Source organism: Micromys minutus, assembly GCF_963924665.1.
Source record: "Micromys minutus genome assembly, chromosome: 13".
NCBI lineage: Eukaryota > Metazoa > Chordata > Mammalia > Rodentia > Muridae > Micromys > Micromys minutus.
Window position 1 is genome coordinate 43,592,087 of NC_137982.1, and position 20,946 is coordinate 43,613,032.

Genomic DNA, 20,946 nt, shown 5'->3' on the forward strand with positions numbered 1-20,946 from the left:
TATTGCATACTCTGATTTTAGTTTCATCATGTGTAGCTTTTCATTTGAGGAAACATCACGTCCCTTTAGAAGCCCAGATTTTTATGGTTAACTCTGCAAGGCTAGTTTCAGCCTGCATGTAGATTTCCTTTATGGAAATTTAATAGCTGGGGCTCATGCATCCTGGCCTTCATACCATCAGCCAACTTCAGATTGGTCCTGAGCATCCCTGCAACCTCATTTTAGATGGGGAATTGTATTTGCCAGAGATAGTGGATATACTATACGCATAAGTTAAATCACTGTGAACTTCACTTAGACCATGGCTTTAATATTTGCAATTGGCTGGAATGGACTCTTTGATGTTGTTGTTGTTAAGCCCAAATGTAATGCTAAAACAATGCTTCCTTTCAGGTTTTTCTCAAATATTACCACGTCGAACAATTAAACTTGCTTCTGCGAGAAGTCATGGGCCGCGTGGTCATGCTGCAGGCATACACCAAGGGCTGGCTTGGAGCGAGGCGATATAAGAGAGCAAAAGAGAAGAGAGAGAAGAGCGCTATAACCATCCAGTTGGGTAAGTGGCCTGGTTCTGGCCAGTGCCACCCTCGCCATCACGCACCTTGGGCTTCCCCTTTCGCTTTTTCCCTTTCTCCCCTCACTTCATCAAACATCTGTCAAACACCTGTACAAGTCAAGCCTCATACTAGGTGCTGGGAGTGTCGTCAAAGGAAGCCCCTTGTGTCCTCCGACCTCAAAGACAGACAAATATCCAACCATTATAATCCCCTGGCGAGAGTGGTGAGGCAGAGCAGCAGGCACTGAGCAGAGGTATAAAACCCCGTCACTCTACATATGTGCCTGTCTCCAGAGTGCTATCTAGATTGTTCCAGCACAATGGCTAGCACCATCCTAGTAGGGTTTTGTAGGGCAGCCGAGGGTGAGAAACAGAGGAAACAAGCCTCTAGGCTTTGTCCGAGCCCACTGATGCCTCTGACCACGTGCACATCATGGATGCTAAGAACAATGCCTGACTCCCATGCTCCGGATGAGCTGTCACAGAAGCGACAGACATGGGATGTAGATGAATTTCCTGGCACTCTCATAACAAGAAACCATAGCGTGTGTTCTTTGGACCACATGAGCTTTTTCAGAGATGTTCAGGCCAACATGAGGACACAGAAGACAGCTTCCCATCCCATCTTGGGGTGGAGGCTTTGTGCATCAGTCTATCTGAAAGATGTCCGTCTTCTGCACTTTGTTCTCTCTACTCTAGGCTTACTTCCTTGCCTTCCTTTTCTATGGAAAATGTCGCCCCATCCTCAGAATCTACTATGTGCTGTGTACCTTCCTCTGCTCCTTTGTCTTCATCTCCAATTATACCTGACCATAAAAGGATCAGAAGGACTGGACTAGTTCAGTGCCTCTTGCCATCTTCCCCAGCCCTAATCACCACTTTTAACCCCTGTGCCCAAGACAGGGCTTTTCCCATTCTTGGGATAACCGGAAACCACCTCACCTGGGATCAGGGGATCTTACTACTCCTAAAGAGAACTCAAATGTTCTGGGAAAGTTTGCCTAAAAATGGTTTCTCCAAAGCATTTTTGAAAGCTTGACCAAGAGTTCAGAAAGGCCCTTCCCCCGATGTATTTCATCTGCTGACCTTGACTTTCCTCAGGCAGAAGGCAGGGTGGGGGGAGGGGATGAGAGACGCAGAGATTGGAGGTAGAACAGCTTCTATCAATTCTCTGGCGCGTTTTTTAAATTAATGTCATTCCCAGCACATGGTTTTATATTTTTAGCCTGGAGAGGATATGATGCTCGGAGGAAATTTAAGCAAACCAGCCACACGAGGAACGAGTCTGCGGTTCACATGCAAGCAGGTGATTAAAGCATCATTTTTGCAGTGTCCACTTGAAATGCTCTGATTCCTTTCAAATGAGTTCAGAGGGGGCCAAAAAGCTAATGACTGAGGAGTGGTGGGGTGAGCCAAGAGTTCTGGGGTGTGTATGTGAGGGTGGGGCTCACATTTTTTGAGAGCCCTCTGTGCTGGGATCATGAACCAGTATACATGTTCAGCAGAGGACAGGCTTGCTGATAATGTCCTCAGGAAGAGTTCTTATATCCTTAGTACAATAGAAGAGGAAAGGAAACTGAAGCACAGAAAGGAGAAGTAACTTATCTGTTACCACACTGCTTGCTAGCAGCAGAGCTCCCGTTGAAAAATAAGGCAGTTTGGACTGAGCACATTTGACTCGATGCTTGCTACTGGATAAGTCTCTTTCCTTCTTGGAGCCATAAATCTCTCATCAGTGAAGTGAGAGGAACCTGCCTTAACGGTTTGTAACGATTTGTAAGGCTTTCCTGACTTTCAGTGTTACAGAGGAAAGGGTGACCTCGTGGCTGCCATCCGTGACTGAGTGTATGGCTAGTGTAGTCACCCGGGGATGGAGGAAAACACACAGTGGATCTCGGGGCTCAGCTTATCCTTGGCAGCCTGAAAGCTATAAGCCCTGTGTGCTGGTTCACAAGCCCACTCCCTGGCTCTGAGGTCACTGGGCTATTCTGCAAATGCCATGTCCTGTGACTGCCAGACTCACTTCCTCATCTGAAGCTGCAAATCCCTAGTTGAGGTTCTGGAAGAAACAGGATCTCAACCATGCCAAGAATTACAAGAGTGCAAGGAAAGAATTACAAGAGTGCAAGGAACCTCCAACAGAGTAAGACAGTGGGGTTCAGGAGCGGGAGTTCCATGCTGCACTGGGAGAGAAAGAGCTTTGGAGAGATCCTTCAGTCAGACAGCTGTGATTCTCTCCAGCAGGCCCAGGCCAGAGCCAAGCTCTGGGAGGTCCTTCTCAGAATTTTAGGAATTGTGGGGGCCAGGCATCTTCACTAAGAACTCAAATATTTTGGAAGTAGGGGTGCCCTTTAAATGCAAATGTGTCTCAGCACAATCGTCCAATAATTTCTAACCACTTCAAAGCTCTATGAAAAGTGAACAAATTCTTATTTAAAAAAAAACCCAAGTGCATATTGTGTTCACTACTTAATTCCACGACCCCTCAGCACACATCACACATACACACACACACACACACACACACACACACACACCATACCACAAACACACCATACACACCACACATATCACACCACACCACACACACATACACTCAACATACATGCATAAACCACATACACCACACACATGTACAACACACACCACAAAAACACAACATACATACATATACACATACCACACACACCATGAGCACATAACACGTATACATGCAACATACATACCACACATACATATATATATATATACACCACACATTTACACCACACACACACACACACACACACACACACACACACACACACAGACTTTTCTCAAGAGGATACCAGGCTGATCTCAGATTTTGCAATATGTCCAACATATGTTTTAAAATAAAAACTTTAAACCTGTATATTGTCTACCGAGTCCGTTATATAAAAATTATGAAAGGTCTGAAAATCATGTTTGAGGGCCAGGTGAACACTGACTCAAAGCAGAAGTGAGCTGGCTTCATGACCCCTGTCTTAAGACAGTGATGAGTAGGTGTGCCTCACCCTTGACGCACATGTGAGTGGGTGCCACAGAAGCTTAACCTTGTGTGTTCTCTTGAAGCATCTCCCTTTTCTTTTCAGCTTTGCAAGCGTTCACTCTCCTTAGCTTCCCAGCCAGTGTTCTCTCTTACCAGGTAGACTCGAAATATGTAATGACCAGTTCTGCAGGGGCTCAGGCAGGCATGAAGGTCAGTCACTCCTATACCCTCAATGTGGCAAGAAGCAGGCGGGGTCTCTCTTCAGCGGACAGTGTGGACAGAGCCAATCTGCCTTAGAGTTAGGGCTGGCTCAGACTGGGATTTTTCCTAAAGCAGAATTGTCCCCTCTTGTTCCTGCCAGAGAACTGGCCCTAAATACAACCTCCAAACCCCACAAAAGGTGACAGGGATGACCAGCTGAACACGGCCCTTTCTGAATTTATTTTCTCACCGATTATTTTCCCAACAAATTACTTTTGTTGATATTTTGATTCTGTGGACTGCGTTTGTTTGTATTTCTAGCTCTTATCCACAAACCTTTTACTTAATATGTTGCTGATGCAATATAATATGTATGTATGCATGCATGCATGTATGTTAAAGAGTAGCCCTTGGAAGCATTTGGCCTACATGTTGCAGGGCAGCAGAGTGAAATTCGTTTTCCTTTCATCTCCTTCCCTACAAAAGCAGCCCAGCTCAGCTTATCCCTTCCTTAGAACTTCCTCTCAGAATTCCCGATCTATTACAGCATTTTCGCATAACAGCAACAAGCCGGTCTTTTCATGCTGTCAACCTTTTTCATCTGAAATGTAAATTAATTCTAGCTGGTATGCCTAGACAGAGATCAAAGTCCACATTAACCTTGCCTGCTTTCTGCTCCTGAGGACCGGGAGGCCACTGGTAGGAGCCCTATGGCCCCAGGATCCTTTCCGCCTCCAGACAGCCCACAATGAAGAGCCGCCGCCCCTTCAAGGGCTTCTTGTTCTTCAGAACCTCTGAGGTACTTTAAACCAGACCCCGGAATATCTGCCCAGCTAAATCTTGAGCAACAAGCCTGCTGGGTTTAATTGTGGGTTTTTCCCTGGGCTTCTGAGTTTTGAGGGGCTGAGTTAAGTGTGATGCAGAGGGGGGACCTAGACTCGGAAGCCCTTATCCTGCCCAGTCGGTCTTTGAGGTAGGCGCATTTGCATTTTCAAAATAAACAGATGCCTTTCAAATAGATGAGCTGGTGGTCTGGAGGTCTCTCCGGCCCATTGGGTGCACCCGCCAGCGATCAAATGTTGGAGAGAAAACAGACAGAGAAAACACCCTAGGTGACAGAGAGCAGGTTTCCGGTGAGGCATCTCCGCGCCAGCAGTGGGAGCCTCCAGTGCCCAAGTGCTCAGGAGGCAGAGGACTTTTTATTATTGATTAATTCTGGGAAGGAGGAGCACGAGCTCTCTGTAAGAAAACAAGGAGACAAGGACACACATATTAAATTCAGATAGGATACTCCAAGTAAAAAATAAGTTATATTTATCCTGCTACAAATCTATTACTTTTTGACTAGCTGCTAAGTTTCAGAAAGAGAACCTAGCTATTCATTCTCTGGGGGGAAATACGCATACATTCCTCAATGACTGGTATCAAAAGGAACAAGCCACAGGGAAATTTTCAAACCTCTACAGTGCCAGTCTCTCTCTTTGATTTTTTAAATTGCTCTGCTAATTCAGGATCTGTTTTTAGAACACAAAGTGCTGGGCCTCCCTCTCTGAGCGTGACATGCTCTTTTGTAGGTGACAGTGTGTCCTTAGGAATGAGAACAGAATATTGAAATGTTTTCCAGGTAGAGCTGGTTTATGCAGCCTCCCCCTAACACACACACACACACACACACACACGCACGCACACGCACACGCACGCGCACGCACACGCACATGCACGCACACGCACATGCACGCACACGCACACGCACACGCACACGCACGAGCTGGTGCAGACCCAGCTTGGTGGTTCTCAGTACATTTTTATTGAATTGCTTAGTGCTGTGGAAACTATTTCTTCTTACCATTCTTCTGTATCAGACTGCACCCTCCACACTTGGCCCTGCCAACATCACAGATGCCATCAGATGGTGGCAGCAATGGCAATGACTATGACCACTTCTCTGATGTCCTCTAAGAAGAGCGTTTTTTTTTTTTTTTTCCACTAAGGGGCACCTTGAGCCTGTGGATACAAATGCTAAGTGTGAGGCCTGCTTCAACTGTGTCTTCTAGAAGAAAAAGCAAACCTTGTATCGGTATTGCTTGACCCTAAAACCATGGGTTTTTTTTTGTTGTTGTTGCTGTTGTTTGTTTCTTTTGTTGTTTTTAGTTTTTAAAATTGCTCAAACCTTTATTTTTGTTGGTTATTTTATTTATATACATTTCAAATATTACCCCTTTTCCCGGTTTCCCCTCCGCAAACGCCCTCTCCCCTTCCCCCTCCCCCTGTTTCTATGAGGGTGCTCCCCCACCCACCCACATCTGCCTCACTGCCCTAGCATTCCCCTATCCTGGTGCATCAAGCCATCACAGGACCAAGGATCTCCCCTCCCATTGATGACCGACAAGGCCATCCTCTGCTACATATGCAACTAGAGCCATGGGTCCCTCCATGTGTACTTTTTGGTTGATGGTTTTGAAAGGAAAAGTCACAGGGCACCAATGTTGTTAGAAGATGATGTCCCGGGTTTTGGCACCAATGTTAGGAGAAGGATGAAGAGAGTGGTGGGCATATAGCCCATGGAGGTGTGGGGAGGCCTGGGGGCAAGGGAGATGCCTCTGGGGGTCCCATGTTGGGAATCCCTTTCCCCTGAGGGACCAGCCACACAACGGTATAGTAGAGAATAGAGTTTATTCAGGTCATGGGAGAGTTAAGAGGGTAGTAGAGGCAGAGAGAGAAAGAGAGAGAGAGAGAGGAGCAGAGGCCGGCCATGAGCATGTGGAGGGAGAGGGGGAAAGGGAGGGGAAGAGGAGGGGTAGGGGTGGGAGAGCAAGGCTGCAAAAGGCCAATGGGCCTAGAGAGGTAAGAGAGGCAAGAGAGAGAGGAGGGGGCAAGCAGCCCCTTTTATAGTGTCAGGTCACTGGGGTGGAGCATACCTGGCTACTGCCAGGTAATTGAGGGGTGGGGTTTACAGAATCACAACAGGTTTAGTCCCTGGGATCTCTGGGGGGGGGGGTCTGGTTGGTTGATACTGTTGTTCTTCCTATGGAGTTGCAAATCCCTTCAGCTCCTTCAATCCTTCCCCTAACTCTTCCATGGGTCCCCTGCTCGGCCTGAGGGTTGGCTGCAAGCATCACATCCCTATTGGTCAGACTCTGGCAGAGCCTCTCAGAAGAAAGCTACAGAAAGCTCCTGTCAGCAAGCACTTTTTGGCATCTGCAATAGTGTCTGGGTTTGGTGGCTGCATGTTCGATGGATCCCCAGGTAGGGCAGTCTCTGGATGGCCTTTTCTTCAGTCTCTGCTCCACTCTTTGTCCCTGTGTTTTCTTTAGACAGGAGCAATTCTGAATTAAAATTTTTGATATGGGTGGATGGCCCCAACCCTCATCTGGAAGCTGTGCCTAACCTCTGGCTTTCTGTTTTCTCTCCCCTTTGTTGGGCATTTCAGCTAATGTCCTCCCCTTTGGGTCCTGGGAGCCTCTTGCTTTCCTGGCATCTGGGACTTTCTAGTGGCTAACCCCAGTTCCCCATCCCCCACTGCTAGACATCTCTGTTCAATTTCCTGACCCTCTGCACATCAACCTGTGTCCTCCCACACCTGATGCTGTTCCTCTTTCCCCCCTCCCTCTTCTACCCAAGTCCTGCCCACCCTCTACCTTCTATTATTATTTTGTTCTCCTTTCTAAGTAGGACTAAGGCATTCACACTTTGGCCTTCCTTCTTTTTGAGCTTCATAAGGTCTGCAAATTGTTTCTTGGGTATACTGAGTTTTTTGGGACAAGTATCCACTTATCAGTGAGTGCATACCATGTGTGTTCTTTTGTGACTGGGTTACCTCACTCAGGATGATAGCTTCTAGTTCCATCCATTTGCCTAAGAATTTCATGAAGTCATTGTTTTTAATAGCTGAGTAGTACTCCACTGTGTAAATGTACCACATTTTCTGTATTCGTTCCTCTGTTGAAGGACATCTGGATTCTTTCCAGCTTCTGGCTATTATAAATAAGGCTGCTATAAACATGGTGGAGCATGTGTTCTTGTTATATGTTGGAGCATCTTTGGGGTATATGCCCAGGAGTAGAATAGCTGGGTCTTCAGGTAGTACTATGTCCAATTTTCTGAGGAACTGCTAGACTGATTTCCAGAGTGGTTGTACCAGCTTGCTAGCTCACCAACAATGGAGGAATGTTCCTCTTTCTCCACATCCTAGCCAGCATCAAACCTTTAAACTGCCTTTTGTTTTGTTTTGAGACAGAGTCTCTTTATATAGCCCTGGCTGTCCTAGAACCTACTCTGTAGAACAGGCAAGCCCCAAACTCACAGAGATCCATCTCCCTCTGACTCCAGAGCTCTAGGGTTAAAGGTATATGTCACCATACCTGACTAAACCTTTTTTTTAACTTTAAATAGCTTGATATTGGTGCATACCTGTCTGGAGGCTAATCCTGGGCTGTACAGTGAAATCTTGACTCAAAAATGTAGGCTAGGTGGTGGTGGCACACAATCTGCACCCTTGCAGACTGGCAGAGGCAGGTGGAGCTCTGTGAGTTGGGGACCAGTCTGGTCTACAGATCGAGTTCCAGGACAGTCCAGGTTACACAAAGAAACCTTGTCTTAATCAATCAATCAATCAATCAATCAATAAATAAATAAATTGTGTGTGTGTGTGTGTGTGTGTGTGTGTGTGTGTGTGTGTGTGTGTGTAGAGGTGGCTCAACAGTTAAGAACACTGGCTACTCTTCCAGAGTGTTATGAGGCTGGCGGTGGGGGTGGGGTGATATCTGCTGGGCCCATACCAAGGTGTCCTTCTGAGAAATCATGCCATGTAACAGATATGGTTTGAAGGGGGTTGGGGGAAAGGAGGGGAGTGAAGGCCTGGAAAAGGTTTAGAGGCAGACAGACAGGAGCAGAGCCAAGAGGGCAAGAGAAAGGGGGGACAGAGAAGGACAGAAAGGGGGAGAGACTGACTAGGAACACGGGTGAACAGAGAGAGAGAGCTAGAATGTTAAGCTGTCCTTTTATGTGACAGGCCTTTATGTGTCCTTTATGTACCTGGCGGGTGGCAGATAGTGGCAGCCTATTAGAATTGCCTGTAAGTTAACACAGAGGAACCCGGTTTAACTCCCAGCACCTCCATCACAACTGACAATGGTCTATAGCTCCAGTCCTAGGGGATCCGACACCTTCTTCTGAGCACTGCATGCATGAAGTACATAGGTATACACGTAGACAAGCATTGATTGCACATAAAATAAAAATAAATAAAATCTGAAACAAAAGTTTAAAGGGCTTGGGATGTATGTATTTCAGTGGCAGCACACTTCCCTTCCCCTTCCACTAAAAAGCTGTTTCCTTTAGCTTCCATGGTGGGGTGGCAACCCTAGATAATTGCAAGTTGGTTTTGTTTTTTGTCTTTGTTTTTTTTTTTTTGTTTGTTTGTTTTGTTTTGTTTTGTTTTTGCATTAGAGCTCCATAGATATTGTTAGATGCAGGAAACCTTATTTTAAATTAGGATATTTCTGTCAATGTGTTTATAAAAAGATGAAGAGGGGGGATATGCTCTATGAATGTGTGGTGAGGTGTGGGGGAAGGGGGTGCCTCGGCAGGCCCATGCTGAGGCATCCCTAACCCCTGAGGGACCAGCCATAGAACAGTATAGTTAGAATAGAGTTTATTCAGGGCATGGGGAGGGGAGTTGAGAGGGTAGTAGAGGCAGAGAGAGGGAGGGAGGGAGGGAGGGAGGGAGGGAGGGAGGGAGGGAGAGGGAGAGGGAGAGGCAGAGAGAGAGAGAGAGAGAGAGAGAGAAAGAGTGAGAGAGAGAGAGGGAGAGGGAGGGAGGGAGGGAGGGAGGGAGGGGGAGAGGGAGAGGGAGAGGCAGAGAGAGAGAGGGAGAGGGAGAGGGAGAGGGAGAGGGAGAGAAGAGATGAATGGGGAGAGTGTGGGAGCAAGAAGGCAAGAGCAAAGGAGAGAGAGGAGGGGCAAGCAGCACCTTTTATAGTGAGTCAGGCATACCTGGCTGTTGCCAGGTAACTGGGGATGGGCGGAGCATACCTGGCTGTTGCCAGGTAACTGTGGGGCGGAGCTTAGACAAAATGCTAACATCTGTTACCTGTCCATTTATTATCTCCTGCTGGTTAGCACTTACTTTTTGCTGGAGTTGCCTTGATAACAATAGGACTCACTGGATGTCGACTTCTCCAGCTCTAACACAGGAGTCTAGAGCATGCTTCCCTCGAGGATGCTATGTGAACAGGTTAGAAGTGCCATATATCAAAGCTCCTTAGGAAGGAGTTCTAGGAAACCTAATGGGAAAGGCCGGCTCTTGTACTATGTGTACATGCGTCCTTATGTAAACCCAGCACTGTATGCAGGGAGTACAGTTAATACAATTAAAGTTGAAAAGTCCTCACCATAGCCAAGGACAAGAATCACAATGACTCGTGATTCTTGCAGGATCAAAAGACTGAGCACATCTTCTTCATACCAGTAAAGCTGTGTGCACGGAGGTCATTGCTCACACACCAAACAAGAGAAGGAACACAAGCCGGATGCACCCTTAGGGGAGACAGCCAGCAAGCAAAGCCCTGTCACTCCCTTCTGTGTCCCTGTTTATTGTTTGGCCTCTATTTCGATTTGCTTGCCTTCTATCCTCCAGTCTTAGAAACCCTCCTGGCCATTTCACACAAACACTAGAGCCAGAGAAAGCACAGGTGTGTGAACAGACAAGCCCTTGGCCAGAGGGCAGGGAGCAGCTGCCTCCTCTCCTCCAGAGCTTATTCTCAGAGAAATAGCTGAAGGAAAAATGACTAGGTGCATCTGGGCATGACCTGAGCCATAAACCGCAGACATCTCCCCGTTTCTCAGATCAGGGTGGGGGCTAGACTGCTCTGTCTGTCTCATGCTACCTAGGTGTTAGCGCTGGACAGACTCCTGTCTGCTTCACAGAGTGAATAAGAAAATACTCAGATAACGAGCATCGTGATTTCCTTCAAGGCAGTTCCTAAGGCTATGAGCCAGGAGCCTCAGGACCTCCAGAAGCAGCACAGCAGTGAGCGGTTTGTATAGGTGAGAAGGCCCAGCCGGTGGATTCAAGGTATCTCTGGGAAAGGTGTTGTTTAACCTCTCATGAGCACATATAATGTTAATTTGTCGTACCTTGGTTCACCCTACAGAAAACTATCCTCGGCTGTGAAATAGAGTTCTTTTCCATGTTAGCGTGAGACATACCAATGTACAGTACACCTGCTGTGTACCTCATGTCCAGGAAGAGAGGTGTGAAGTCACTGTGGACAGGAGGGTGATGTCGCTGACTAGAGGTCAAACTGTGCTGCCCTATGAGACTTGGGTTCCCCATTTGGTGGCTCCAAGACTCTAGGGAAAACACTCCAGAGGCAGCCTGTGGCCACTGCCTGTTCAGGCAGAGCCTACTTTCTTCACTGTGGACCTTGTAGAGAACCAAACCCTTGACTTCAGAGGAGCTCCACCCTTGCCACTCCTTGTCTGAGGAGACAGTGGAGTTGTCTTTACTTTTCCCATGGAGAATCATAAAGCGTTCCTATATTCCTTAACTTGCATTAGTCTGTTAGGCCGAGCACATACAGTGGTAAAGAACACTGAGAGATACTAACTGCCCCAGCAAGAACAAGCGGACTTGGTTTTAGTTTTAGATCTAGATCAAAAGATCCTTGTAGCTCCAAAGTCAGATTTTGTGTCCCCTTGAGCGGATGTGTGCTTTGAGTTTTAATAAACAAGCTGAGGCACGGGCTGCGGCCCCTTCACTCAGGCCTCTTTAGTAGGTAGACCTCATCCTGCCTTTTGGTAATTGCTGGTGGATGTGCACACCAGTCAAATCAGAAAACAGTTCAAATCCTATCCCGTGTATATGGAATTCAGGGATAGCCCATCATTTGTCAGATAGAGTGGGGAGAGTTATTTGTATGTCTAATGTGTACATGTCTTCGTGTAGTTTACACTCTCTTGCGTATGTGTGTGTGGGATATGTATCAGTATGTATCTGTACGGCTGTGTATGTATAGGTATGTGGGTGTGTATGGGTGTTTGTGTGTGTGTGTGCATGGGTATATGTGTATGCATATATGGGTGTGTATGTATACTGGTATGTATGTGTATGTATGGTATGGGTGTGTGTGGGCATTTGTGTGTGTATGTATGGGTTTGTGTGTATATATGTGTGTGTGTATGCATGGATGTTTGTGTGTATGTATGTGTGTGTGTTTATGGGTGTGTGTGTGTGTGTGTGTGTATGTTTGTGTGTATGATTGTGTGTATGTATGGCTGTGTATGTGTGTATATGGGTCTGTGTGTGTAGGGGTGTATGTGAGTGTGTATGTATGTATGTGTGTGTATGGGTCTATGTGTATGTGTGCTGTATGTGTGTGGGGGTATGTATGTGTGTGTGTATGGGTGGGTGTGGGCAAGCTATTGATATCAGGTATTTTCCCCCTCTTGCTCCCCATCTTTTTCTTGTTATTATTTGGTTTTACAAAACAGGGTTTCTATGTGTAGCACTGTCTATCCTGGAACTTACTCTGTAGACCAGGGTGGCCTTGAACTTAAAGATCCTTCAGCCTCTGCTTCCCAAGTGCTGAGATTAAAGGCGAGAGCCACCACACCCAGCTCCCTGTCTCATTTTTTTGAGCCAAGTTCTCTCTGTACCTGGAGCTTGCCGCTTTAGCTAGACTGACTGGGTGGTGAGTTTCAGGGAATCCATCTGTCTCAGCCTCCTCTTCCCCCAGCTCTAGGCTTATACACTCTGACATGTCTGGAGAACCTTCTCCCTGGAGAAAACTGTTCAGACTCAGAGTCTTGGTTCTATCAGCTATGAAATCCGTCTTAGCAAAGACCAAGTCTCCCGGGCTGCTGTAGAGATATTAGGTGTCTGCTTTCCCTGCCGCTGCCAGATTGGAGGGAGGGGATGTTTCCCACCTGAACCCCTCCCCTGCTTTCACTCTCTAACCTCCTGAAGGGTAGAAAGCCCGGAGAGTCAAGAGTCGCTTCTAAGGCGAGCACACTACTGTTGGGACTTCAGCAAGCCTTCCTTACTTTCTGAGGGAAATGGCACCTGTCAACCCACAAATATCGTCACAGTGACATCTGTATGAGGGACAGAGCATTCTTGAGTTTTAACTTAAGTCTGGGTTATCCAACAGAGAAACATGAGTGTATTGTCCCGTGACCAATTTCTAGTACTTTTATTTTCATCTTTGCTTTGGAGCCTCACGCTGCCGAGAGCCACTGAGGCTCCTGATACCATTTTTCCCTGCCTCACTGACTTAACACTCTTTTCACAACCTGTTCTGGAAACTAGTAAATCGCTCTTTCTGGCTTTCTGCAAAACCAGCAATTCTACAGGCCGAGAGTTAAAATATCACCCAGACTGGTTAAGGCTGGTGTGGAAAGCAAGTTGCCTTTCCGATATGTCTGAGGTGTTGGAAGATCTCTGTGCACCTGTCACGTTTAACCCACAGTGACAGGTGATTGGCAGTGTAACAGCTGAGTGACGACCACTTGGCCAGAAGTTCAAACCTCAGCTTGACGAGCCATAGCCGGGTCCTTGTTTGATTTGCTGTGGCCGTGAAGTCTAAATCTTGCCAAGAACAGAGGCAGAGGCAAGGGTGACAGCTGGTAGCCATTCTTGTCGATAAAGTTGTGATGGTTGAGATGTACAAGCGACCAGAGTTAATTTCACAGACCTTGAGCCAAGTGCTTAGTGTCAAAACCAGCTATGTTCAATGATGCAAACCGCCTCTTGTCAGCAGCCACCTCCCCCGCCACGTTCCTTCCTCCTGGCCAGCTAAAGGAGGGTTAGGTCCTGCTTTTTGAGGAATAGGTCCCACTAGAGGGAAAAGAACACCTCCCCCTTTCTTTTTAACAACTTCGTGACAATTTCACTGTGGTACAGCTTAATACAGCAAAATTAAGTTTGATAAGATTGAGCTAACACACACAAGCAGCATATCTCCATAGCTGGGAAAATACATATTTCCAGAAACTTCCTCTCTGGTCCTTGGTGGTTGATTTTTCTGCTCACGGATGGGTTTTTCTGTTGCTGTGGTTTTGTTCTTTCTGGAATGTTCTATATGTGTCACACCACATGCAGACTTTAGAATGCAATGACCTCTCTTGACAGAATGCTTTTTTTTCTTACAACTTTATGTAAAGAAAAGAGATACATGTCAGATTTTTTAAAGCATCTTGGCAATTCTTTTAGAGGTTTGATAGCATGCATAGAAATCCCACTAGTTACCATAAGCATAAAGTACATGTAGAACAGAGCGTAACATGGAAACAGAGTTTTCTTGGTGTGTATAGATTAAACATAATGATCTTTGAATACCAAAAATTGCCACAAGGCTATATTCCTAGCTCTTGGATTATTAATGATTTAAGGTTTAGGTGTACCACACTCTGAGAGGGTGCTATACACTTATTTTTTTTCCTAAGAAGAACTGAGGCCTTCACTATTTGGCCTTTGTTATTCTTGAGCTTCATATGGCCTGAGAGTTGTTTCTGGGGTATTCAGAGTTTTCTGGGGGCTAGTATCCAATTTTCAGTGACTGCATATCATGTCTGCTCTTTTGTGACTGGGTTACCTCACTCAGAATGATATTCTCTAGATGAATCCATTTTTCTAGGAATTTCATAAAGGCATTGTTTCTAATAGCTGAGTAGTACTCCATTGTGTAAATATACCACAATTTTTTTATCCATTCATCTACTGATGACTGCTTCTATTTCTTTAGGTGTTATGGGATTATTTAGATGGTTTACCTGGTCCTGGTTTAACTTTGGCATCTGGTATCTGTCTAGGAATTCATCCACTTCCTCCAGATTTTCCAGTTTTGTTGAGTGTAGGCTTTTGTGGTAGGATCTGACGATTTCTTGAATTTGCTCAGTTTCAGTTGTTATGTCTCCACTTTCGTTTCTAATTTTGTTAATTTGGATACTCTCTCTTTGCCCTCTAGTTAGTCTGGATAAGGGTTGACAGAATGCTTTTGAAGCTCACCTGAGTCACTGTGTCCCTCAGGAGTTCCTTCTTCTCCAGTACCAGGCAGGACCCCTGCGTCTGCTCCTCAGCTGAAGGACATTTAGGTTGCTTCCAGTTCTTGGTGACCATGAATAAAGGGAGCATCCCACACTTTACCTTTTTATACCCTTTCAAGTTGTAGCAATTAAATAACTCTACCTTGCAGAAAACCAGAACTATTTGAGCCAGAAAGATCCTAGATGAAGTTTATATCTCAGGGGCTCAGTGTTGGCCTAAAAAATACTGTTTCCAAGAAGTGGGAACTGTATGGTTAGCACAGAAATATATTAGGTTCCTGGCATCCTGCGCCTTCGAATAGCAATGTGTGCAGTTCACATAAACCTGTTTCCCCAATCTCACTTCCAATTCTCGCCATTCTACTCCAAGTTATCATTGATGGATGCTAGAAAACTTTCTGTAACCAGGAATTCCAAGCCCCCGGTCTGCTATACTCCCCTCCATTTTCCCAATGCTTTTTTGTATAGAACATTCTGAAACAACATGAAGAAACCTGTGGGGAGCTCTGGGACATAGCTCAGTGGTGGAGCATGCATGTGCTTAGCATGTGCAAGACTCTGGGTTTGATGGTTAGCACCACAAATATATAAATATATAAATATATATATATTTTTTTCCTTATTAAACAGATACCCCATCCTAGTTTTAAGAGGGGCACTGAGCTGGCCATTGAGCACCATTACAAGAAGGCCACACTTCCCAATTTCCCTTTTGGGAAGCAGACAGGGAATGTATTATAAGAATTAAATCTGACTGCAGGTCAAGAGAGAAAGAGAGAAGGAAGAGAATGGAATGGCTGCCCCTCTGCGCAGAAGGGGCCTAGAGTAATACAAACCCTCTCTCCTAAGTGTTGGTAAAGCAGTTGCCAAGTAGAGCTTTCTTTGAGCCTAAAGTTTAACTGGGATAATGGACAGCATTAAGTGCGGAAGAATCAAAGTAGAGGATGCTTTCCTGGGCCTGAAATGACTGCACTGATCTTGTGTGCTAAGCTGAAGGCTAGGAGTTTTAATGGAGAGGGGGATGGGAAGGGGAGGAAGAGGGAGAGAGTTACTGCTCTTGAAGTTAGGGATTAGAGTTTCTTGTGTTGCTTTTGGTGGTCTTTGCCTGCAGGACCTCCCACAAGGTGGCTACTGACCAGCTGTCACTCCAGGAAGAAAGCACTCTGGCTCCTGGTGCAATCTGCCAGTGCACCTTCAGGAGGGATGGCCTGACTTTTCTGTCTTGTGTATATGTGCTCTCTCTACTAGGGTCAATGACAAGTCTTGCCTAAACCCTCAGAACAGAGGAGTTTGCTTAGTCAATATCCCCCATCAAGAAAGCCTACTGGACTTACATGGCTGCAACAAAGACAGTGATGGAAATTATCTGCTGGGTGGATCATCAAACACCAGGCTAGACTCTGTCCTCAGCAACCAACTTGTGACCATTAAACCCCAGGCGCATGAAAGAACGTGGGCAGGCCTGGGATTTTGGCTTCAATTTATAAGGGAGAGAGATGGGTAACATTATTATTCTTTTTTAAAGATTTATTTATTTTATGTATGTGAGTACACTGTAGCTGTCCTCAGACACTCCAGAAGAGAACATCAGATCCCATTACAGATGGTTGTGAACCACATTATGGTTGCTGGGATTTGAACTTGGAACCTCTGGAAGAGCAGCCAGTGCTCTTAGCTACTGAGCCATCTCTCTTCAGCCCCTATTTATTATTCTTAAGTGTTTAAGTAAGGAGGGAGTTAAAGAATTCAGACTTAGGACAAAATGATTTGAATTCTGACCCTATATGATGATGGACAAATAAACTCATGTAGAGGTCAGAGGACAACTTGTGGGAATCACGTGGATCCTAAGGACAGAACTCCAATTGTCAGGCTTGGGGGCAGGTGCCTTTACCCACAGAGCCATCTCCCTGGCTTCTAGACAAGTAATTTAATGCCTTTTACTTCAAATTCATCAACTGTAACATGGGAATAATGTTGGTTTCTATCATTCAAAACTACTATGCAGATTAAATTAGTTAATTCTTATAAAGGTAATAGCATGGTGTCAGGGACATAATAATCTATATGTTTATGTTTGTTAAGTTAAAGTATCCTTGTTTATATATTTATCTTTTCTTCCTAATTTCTAGCCGCCACCACCTGTCCCTAACAAGACAAACTGGTTCTATGTGCCTGGCCTTTTTCTTCTTTTTTCTAGTAGTTTTAATCCTTGGCACCTGTCACCAACTCGCTTTTTAGAAGCTGAGGGAGAATATGTTTCACTCCTGGCCTGGGTATTAATTTTCTGTGGCAGCCAGAGCAGATTGTCACACACAAAAATATATTCTCTCACAGTCTGGAGCTTACAAGTTCAAAACCAAGGTGCCACAAAGTAGCTTTTACTGGAGCCTATGAGGGGAAATCCTCCCTGTGCCCATCTGTGTGTGAGTGTACCTGTGAGTGTTTATGTGCATGTGTGCATTTGTGTGTGCATGTGTGAATGTGAAATGTGTGTGTATCTCTCTGTGTGCATATATGTGTATGTGTGTATATGTGTGTGTGCGTTGTGAGCATGTGCATGTGTGTATCTGTATCTGTATGTGTGAGTGTATACATGTGTATGTGTGCATGTGTGAGTGTGTACATGTATGTGCATGTGTGTATCTTGTGTGTGCATGTGTGCATGTTTCATATGCTTGCTAGCACACAGTGGGCCATGCTTCTCTTTTTGTGCCTTTGCATGTGTGTTCTTGTTTTTGTCTTTAAGAGGGATGCACCCTCTGGTCAGCACTCAACAACTTCTCTCTGTAACCCTTTACCCAGCCATGTCTCCTGGCCCTGAAGCCCTTTGAGTGTGCAACACTGTGCTAGCTTTGTTTCTGAGGTTGTGATAAAATGCCCCGACAAAAAGCAACCCAAAAGAGAAGGTTTATTTTAGGTCATCATTCCGGGTTACAGTCTGTCACCTCCGGGAAGTCATGCTGGAAAGAGCGTGACACAGCCGGCCACATCACATCCACCGACAGAGACAGAATGTGTGCATGCAATGCTTGGTTAGCTTCTGCTGCTTCCTAGACAGTCCAGCACTTAAGACCGAGGAGTGCTGCTGTTCAAGTTCAGGCTGGGCCTCCTCACACTTGGGACAGTTAAGATGGTCTCAGCAGGACAACCTGATCTAGGCAATTCCTCCCAGACATTCTGCTTAAATGGCTACAGGCTGTATCCGGTTGACAACTAAAACTGGCCATCACAAATACCCTCCATTAAGCCCTTGGCAGTCAAATGCCTTCCCATCTTATTTCAAGATGATCTAGTAGACCCTGAGTGCAGACTCCCTGGGAACTGTGCACAGTTCACAGAGCTCGGTGTGATTCAGGACTGATCTAGGTCATTGAACCGGAAACACTCTGGTGACTCGTGCCTGCTGAGCCTCAGCCACACTGCCTGCACGGTCCCAAGGTCAGCACTCAGTGAACATTTCTGTTGTTAGTGTCCATTGCTTTATTTCCCATGTGTCACTGGTGTAAGATTTGAACCTGACCCACTCCCCTGAAATGGGTGACCTTGTTTTTCTCTTGTTCTCTGCTTCCTGTTTCCATGGCTTCCCCCCTCCTCATTTGAGGATGCATTTGCCAGAGAGCTTCCAGGTGATCCCAGCTGGCACCAGGGTGCCCTTAAATACTCTACAGTTTGGGGTCCTGCTTTGATCTCGAGGGATTGATCATCTTGACTTCCTCATCTCCTTAGATGGACTGAGCCCTCCCTGTTCCATAGCCAAAGCTGGGAATGGAGGGGTCGACTTCATCCAAACTTTATTAGGAACATTTTTCTAAGTTTCCTTCCTGGTTGGTTTTATACTTCAAATAACTCTTAGAATCAATATTTTGATGACTGAAGTGTAAATGAATGAGAAACATGGAATGAGTTTTCCCTTGAATTACATGAAGAGAAATTCTGTGAATTTTATGTGAAAACAAGGCAGAGTGACCAAATGCATGCTGAGCTCCCCGGGGCTGCTGCTGTCCCTAGTCATGGCGGCGGCCCTTGCAGCAGCTGCCGCTGTTCCTGATGGTGGTCTCGGCCTTTGCCATCCTTACTGCCTTTCTTTTTTATTTTTGCCCTTGGTGATTGGTATTAAACTGTTACTGTTCCTTTTGTAAATTAAGGCTTTCAGGTAGGTAGAAGTGATAGCCTGAGACCCCAGCTCTCCACACAGGCAGTTTAGCGAGTTCTTGGTGCTCCTGAATTGGGGCCAAGAACAAGGTAAAAGTTCATTGTGGAGATTTCCTCTCCCCACTTCCTCCATTCATCCCTCCCTCCCCTTCTTTCCTATTGTGTGTGTGTGTGTGTGTGAGAGAGAGAGAGAGAGAGAGAGAGAGAGAGAGAGAGAGATTGTGAGACAGAATCTCATGTACTCCTAGCTAAATAAGAACTCAACTATGTAGCTGAGAAAAAATGTTGAACTTCTCACCCTCCTGTTCGTCCCACTCGAGTACTGGGATTCCAGGTACGAGCCTCCACGCTTGTAGAAGGCTGAAGCTCAACCCCAGGGCTTCATGCTTGCCCGGCAAGTACTTCAACCACTGAGCTACCCCCTCAGCCCCGTTCAGGCAATTTTCCTTCAGAATGCAGAAAAGACAGATATCTGTACCCGGGGACAAACTCTCCTTCTTTCCCTTCATATCAATTTCTGCTTTTATGGCATTTACCCAGCATAATAAGTGAGCTTGAAGAAGGGGAGATGTGTCAGGTACCACATCTGAAGGAATCCAGGGAGGGCAGGTGGATAGAAACCAGGGGATCAGAGGATGGACTTCTGGAGCCAAGGCTGCCAGCTGTAGTTCTTTATTTCTCCTCTCTCTTTTCCTTCTTTTGTTTTAAATTTCATTTTCACTGGTCATAACGCTTTTTGTATCATAATAAGAATGCAATAATGTTCCATTAAATTTCTCTCATTATCCTCTCCGCATTTGTGTTGTAGCAATAACAACAGATGGCTCAATCCACAAACAATAACTCAAAGAATTACATTTGTACTACACAGAAAGATTCATTTCTTAGGGAGGAGGCTAACATTCTAAAGTGGTCTCAGTTCCCACCCCACCCCCCGCCAACAGATGTGAGGAAAGTAGTTGAATCTGTACTTATTTCAAAAATTTTTTTATTTCTACCATGTTGCATGTCTTCACATCATAATGGTTCTCCTTCTTGGTTTGCTGGTTTGTTTTTGTTTTGGTTTGTTTTGGTTTTTATTATTTATTATTTATTTATTAATTTATTTTTGAGACAGGGTCTCACTGTGTAACCCTGGCTGTCCTGGAACTCACTATATACACCAGGATGGCCTTGAACTCATAAAGTTCTACTTGCCTTTATCTGCTGAGTGCTGGGATGAAAGGTGTGCATCACCACACCTGGTTTCATAACAGTTTTGGTGTCTATTTGGTGTCTACCTTAACACAAGTGCAATGGCCACATCAGGAAGGTTGTCTTTGTTGGCCATATTTTGGTTTGGTTGTATTCTAGACTTTTCTAAAATGAGAATAGTAAAAAGGTGTGGGGTCTGTTCCTATCCCTCTCTGACTGGCAGTGATGACTGGGAACCATGGTTTTCAGCCCTGGCCACGTATTAAAATTATCTGGGGATCTCTTGTTAACTGATGGCAGTGCCAACCCAAGTTCAGTGTAGAATCTCTTCAGGGAAGGATCAGGCCTGTTTAAAATGTCCCTGTGTGGTTCCAACGCAAGTCCAGCATAAGACCCACTGTCTGGAAACGGTGCGTCACACCTCAACAAGGACAGCTTGGTTAAAACAACTTGCTGGCCCACACATTCCTCAAAATGTCCTCCTGCTGTTGTTCTGCTGGTTGGGGACCCACACTCTGAGAACACGAAGTGCTGTGTTGAAAATCTGGAAGCCAAAGTGAGGTTTAGTGGAAAGAGCGCCATGACTGGTTAGTCATGCCCCTGTCTCCAGAAGGAGGGACTGTATTTGTGGTTCCTTCTGTTAAGAAACTCGTCGGGTAACTGCCTTCCATAACAATGTGGAAAGGGACCACCCCTGGAAAGAATGCATCTTTGCAGCTTATAGTTCCCATATTCTGACAGCCAGAACCAGCTACATCCAGCACAGTGCTCTTCTGTGGTGCTC

General features: G+C 45.7%; 1 protein-coding gene across 1 annotated transcript in view; it reads left to right on the plus strand.

The window, feature by feature from the left end:
• Positions 1–20,946, plus strand: part of MYO3B (myosin IIIB) — a gene marked incomplete at both ends in the record, with an annotated part of 373,275 nt that overhangs the window by 258,796 nt on the left and 93,533 nt on the right. Inside the window, 2 exons of the mRNA XM_080927936.1 lie at positions 394–556; positions 1,782–1,862. Coding sequence (XP_080784062.1) covers positions 394–556; positions 1,782–1,862 — 244 coding nt within the window. The remainder of the gene's footprint in view (positions 1–393; positions 557–1,781; positions 1,863–20,946) is intronic.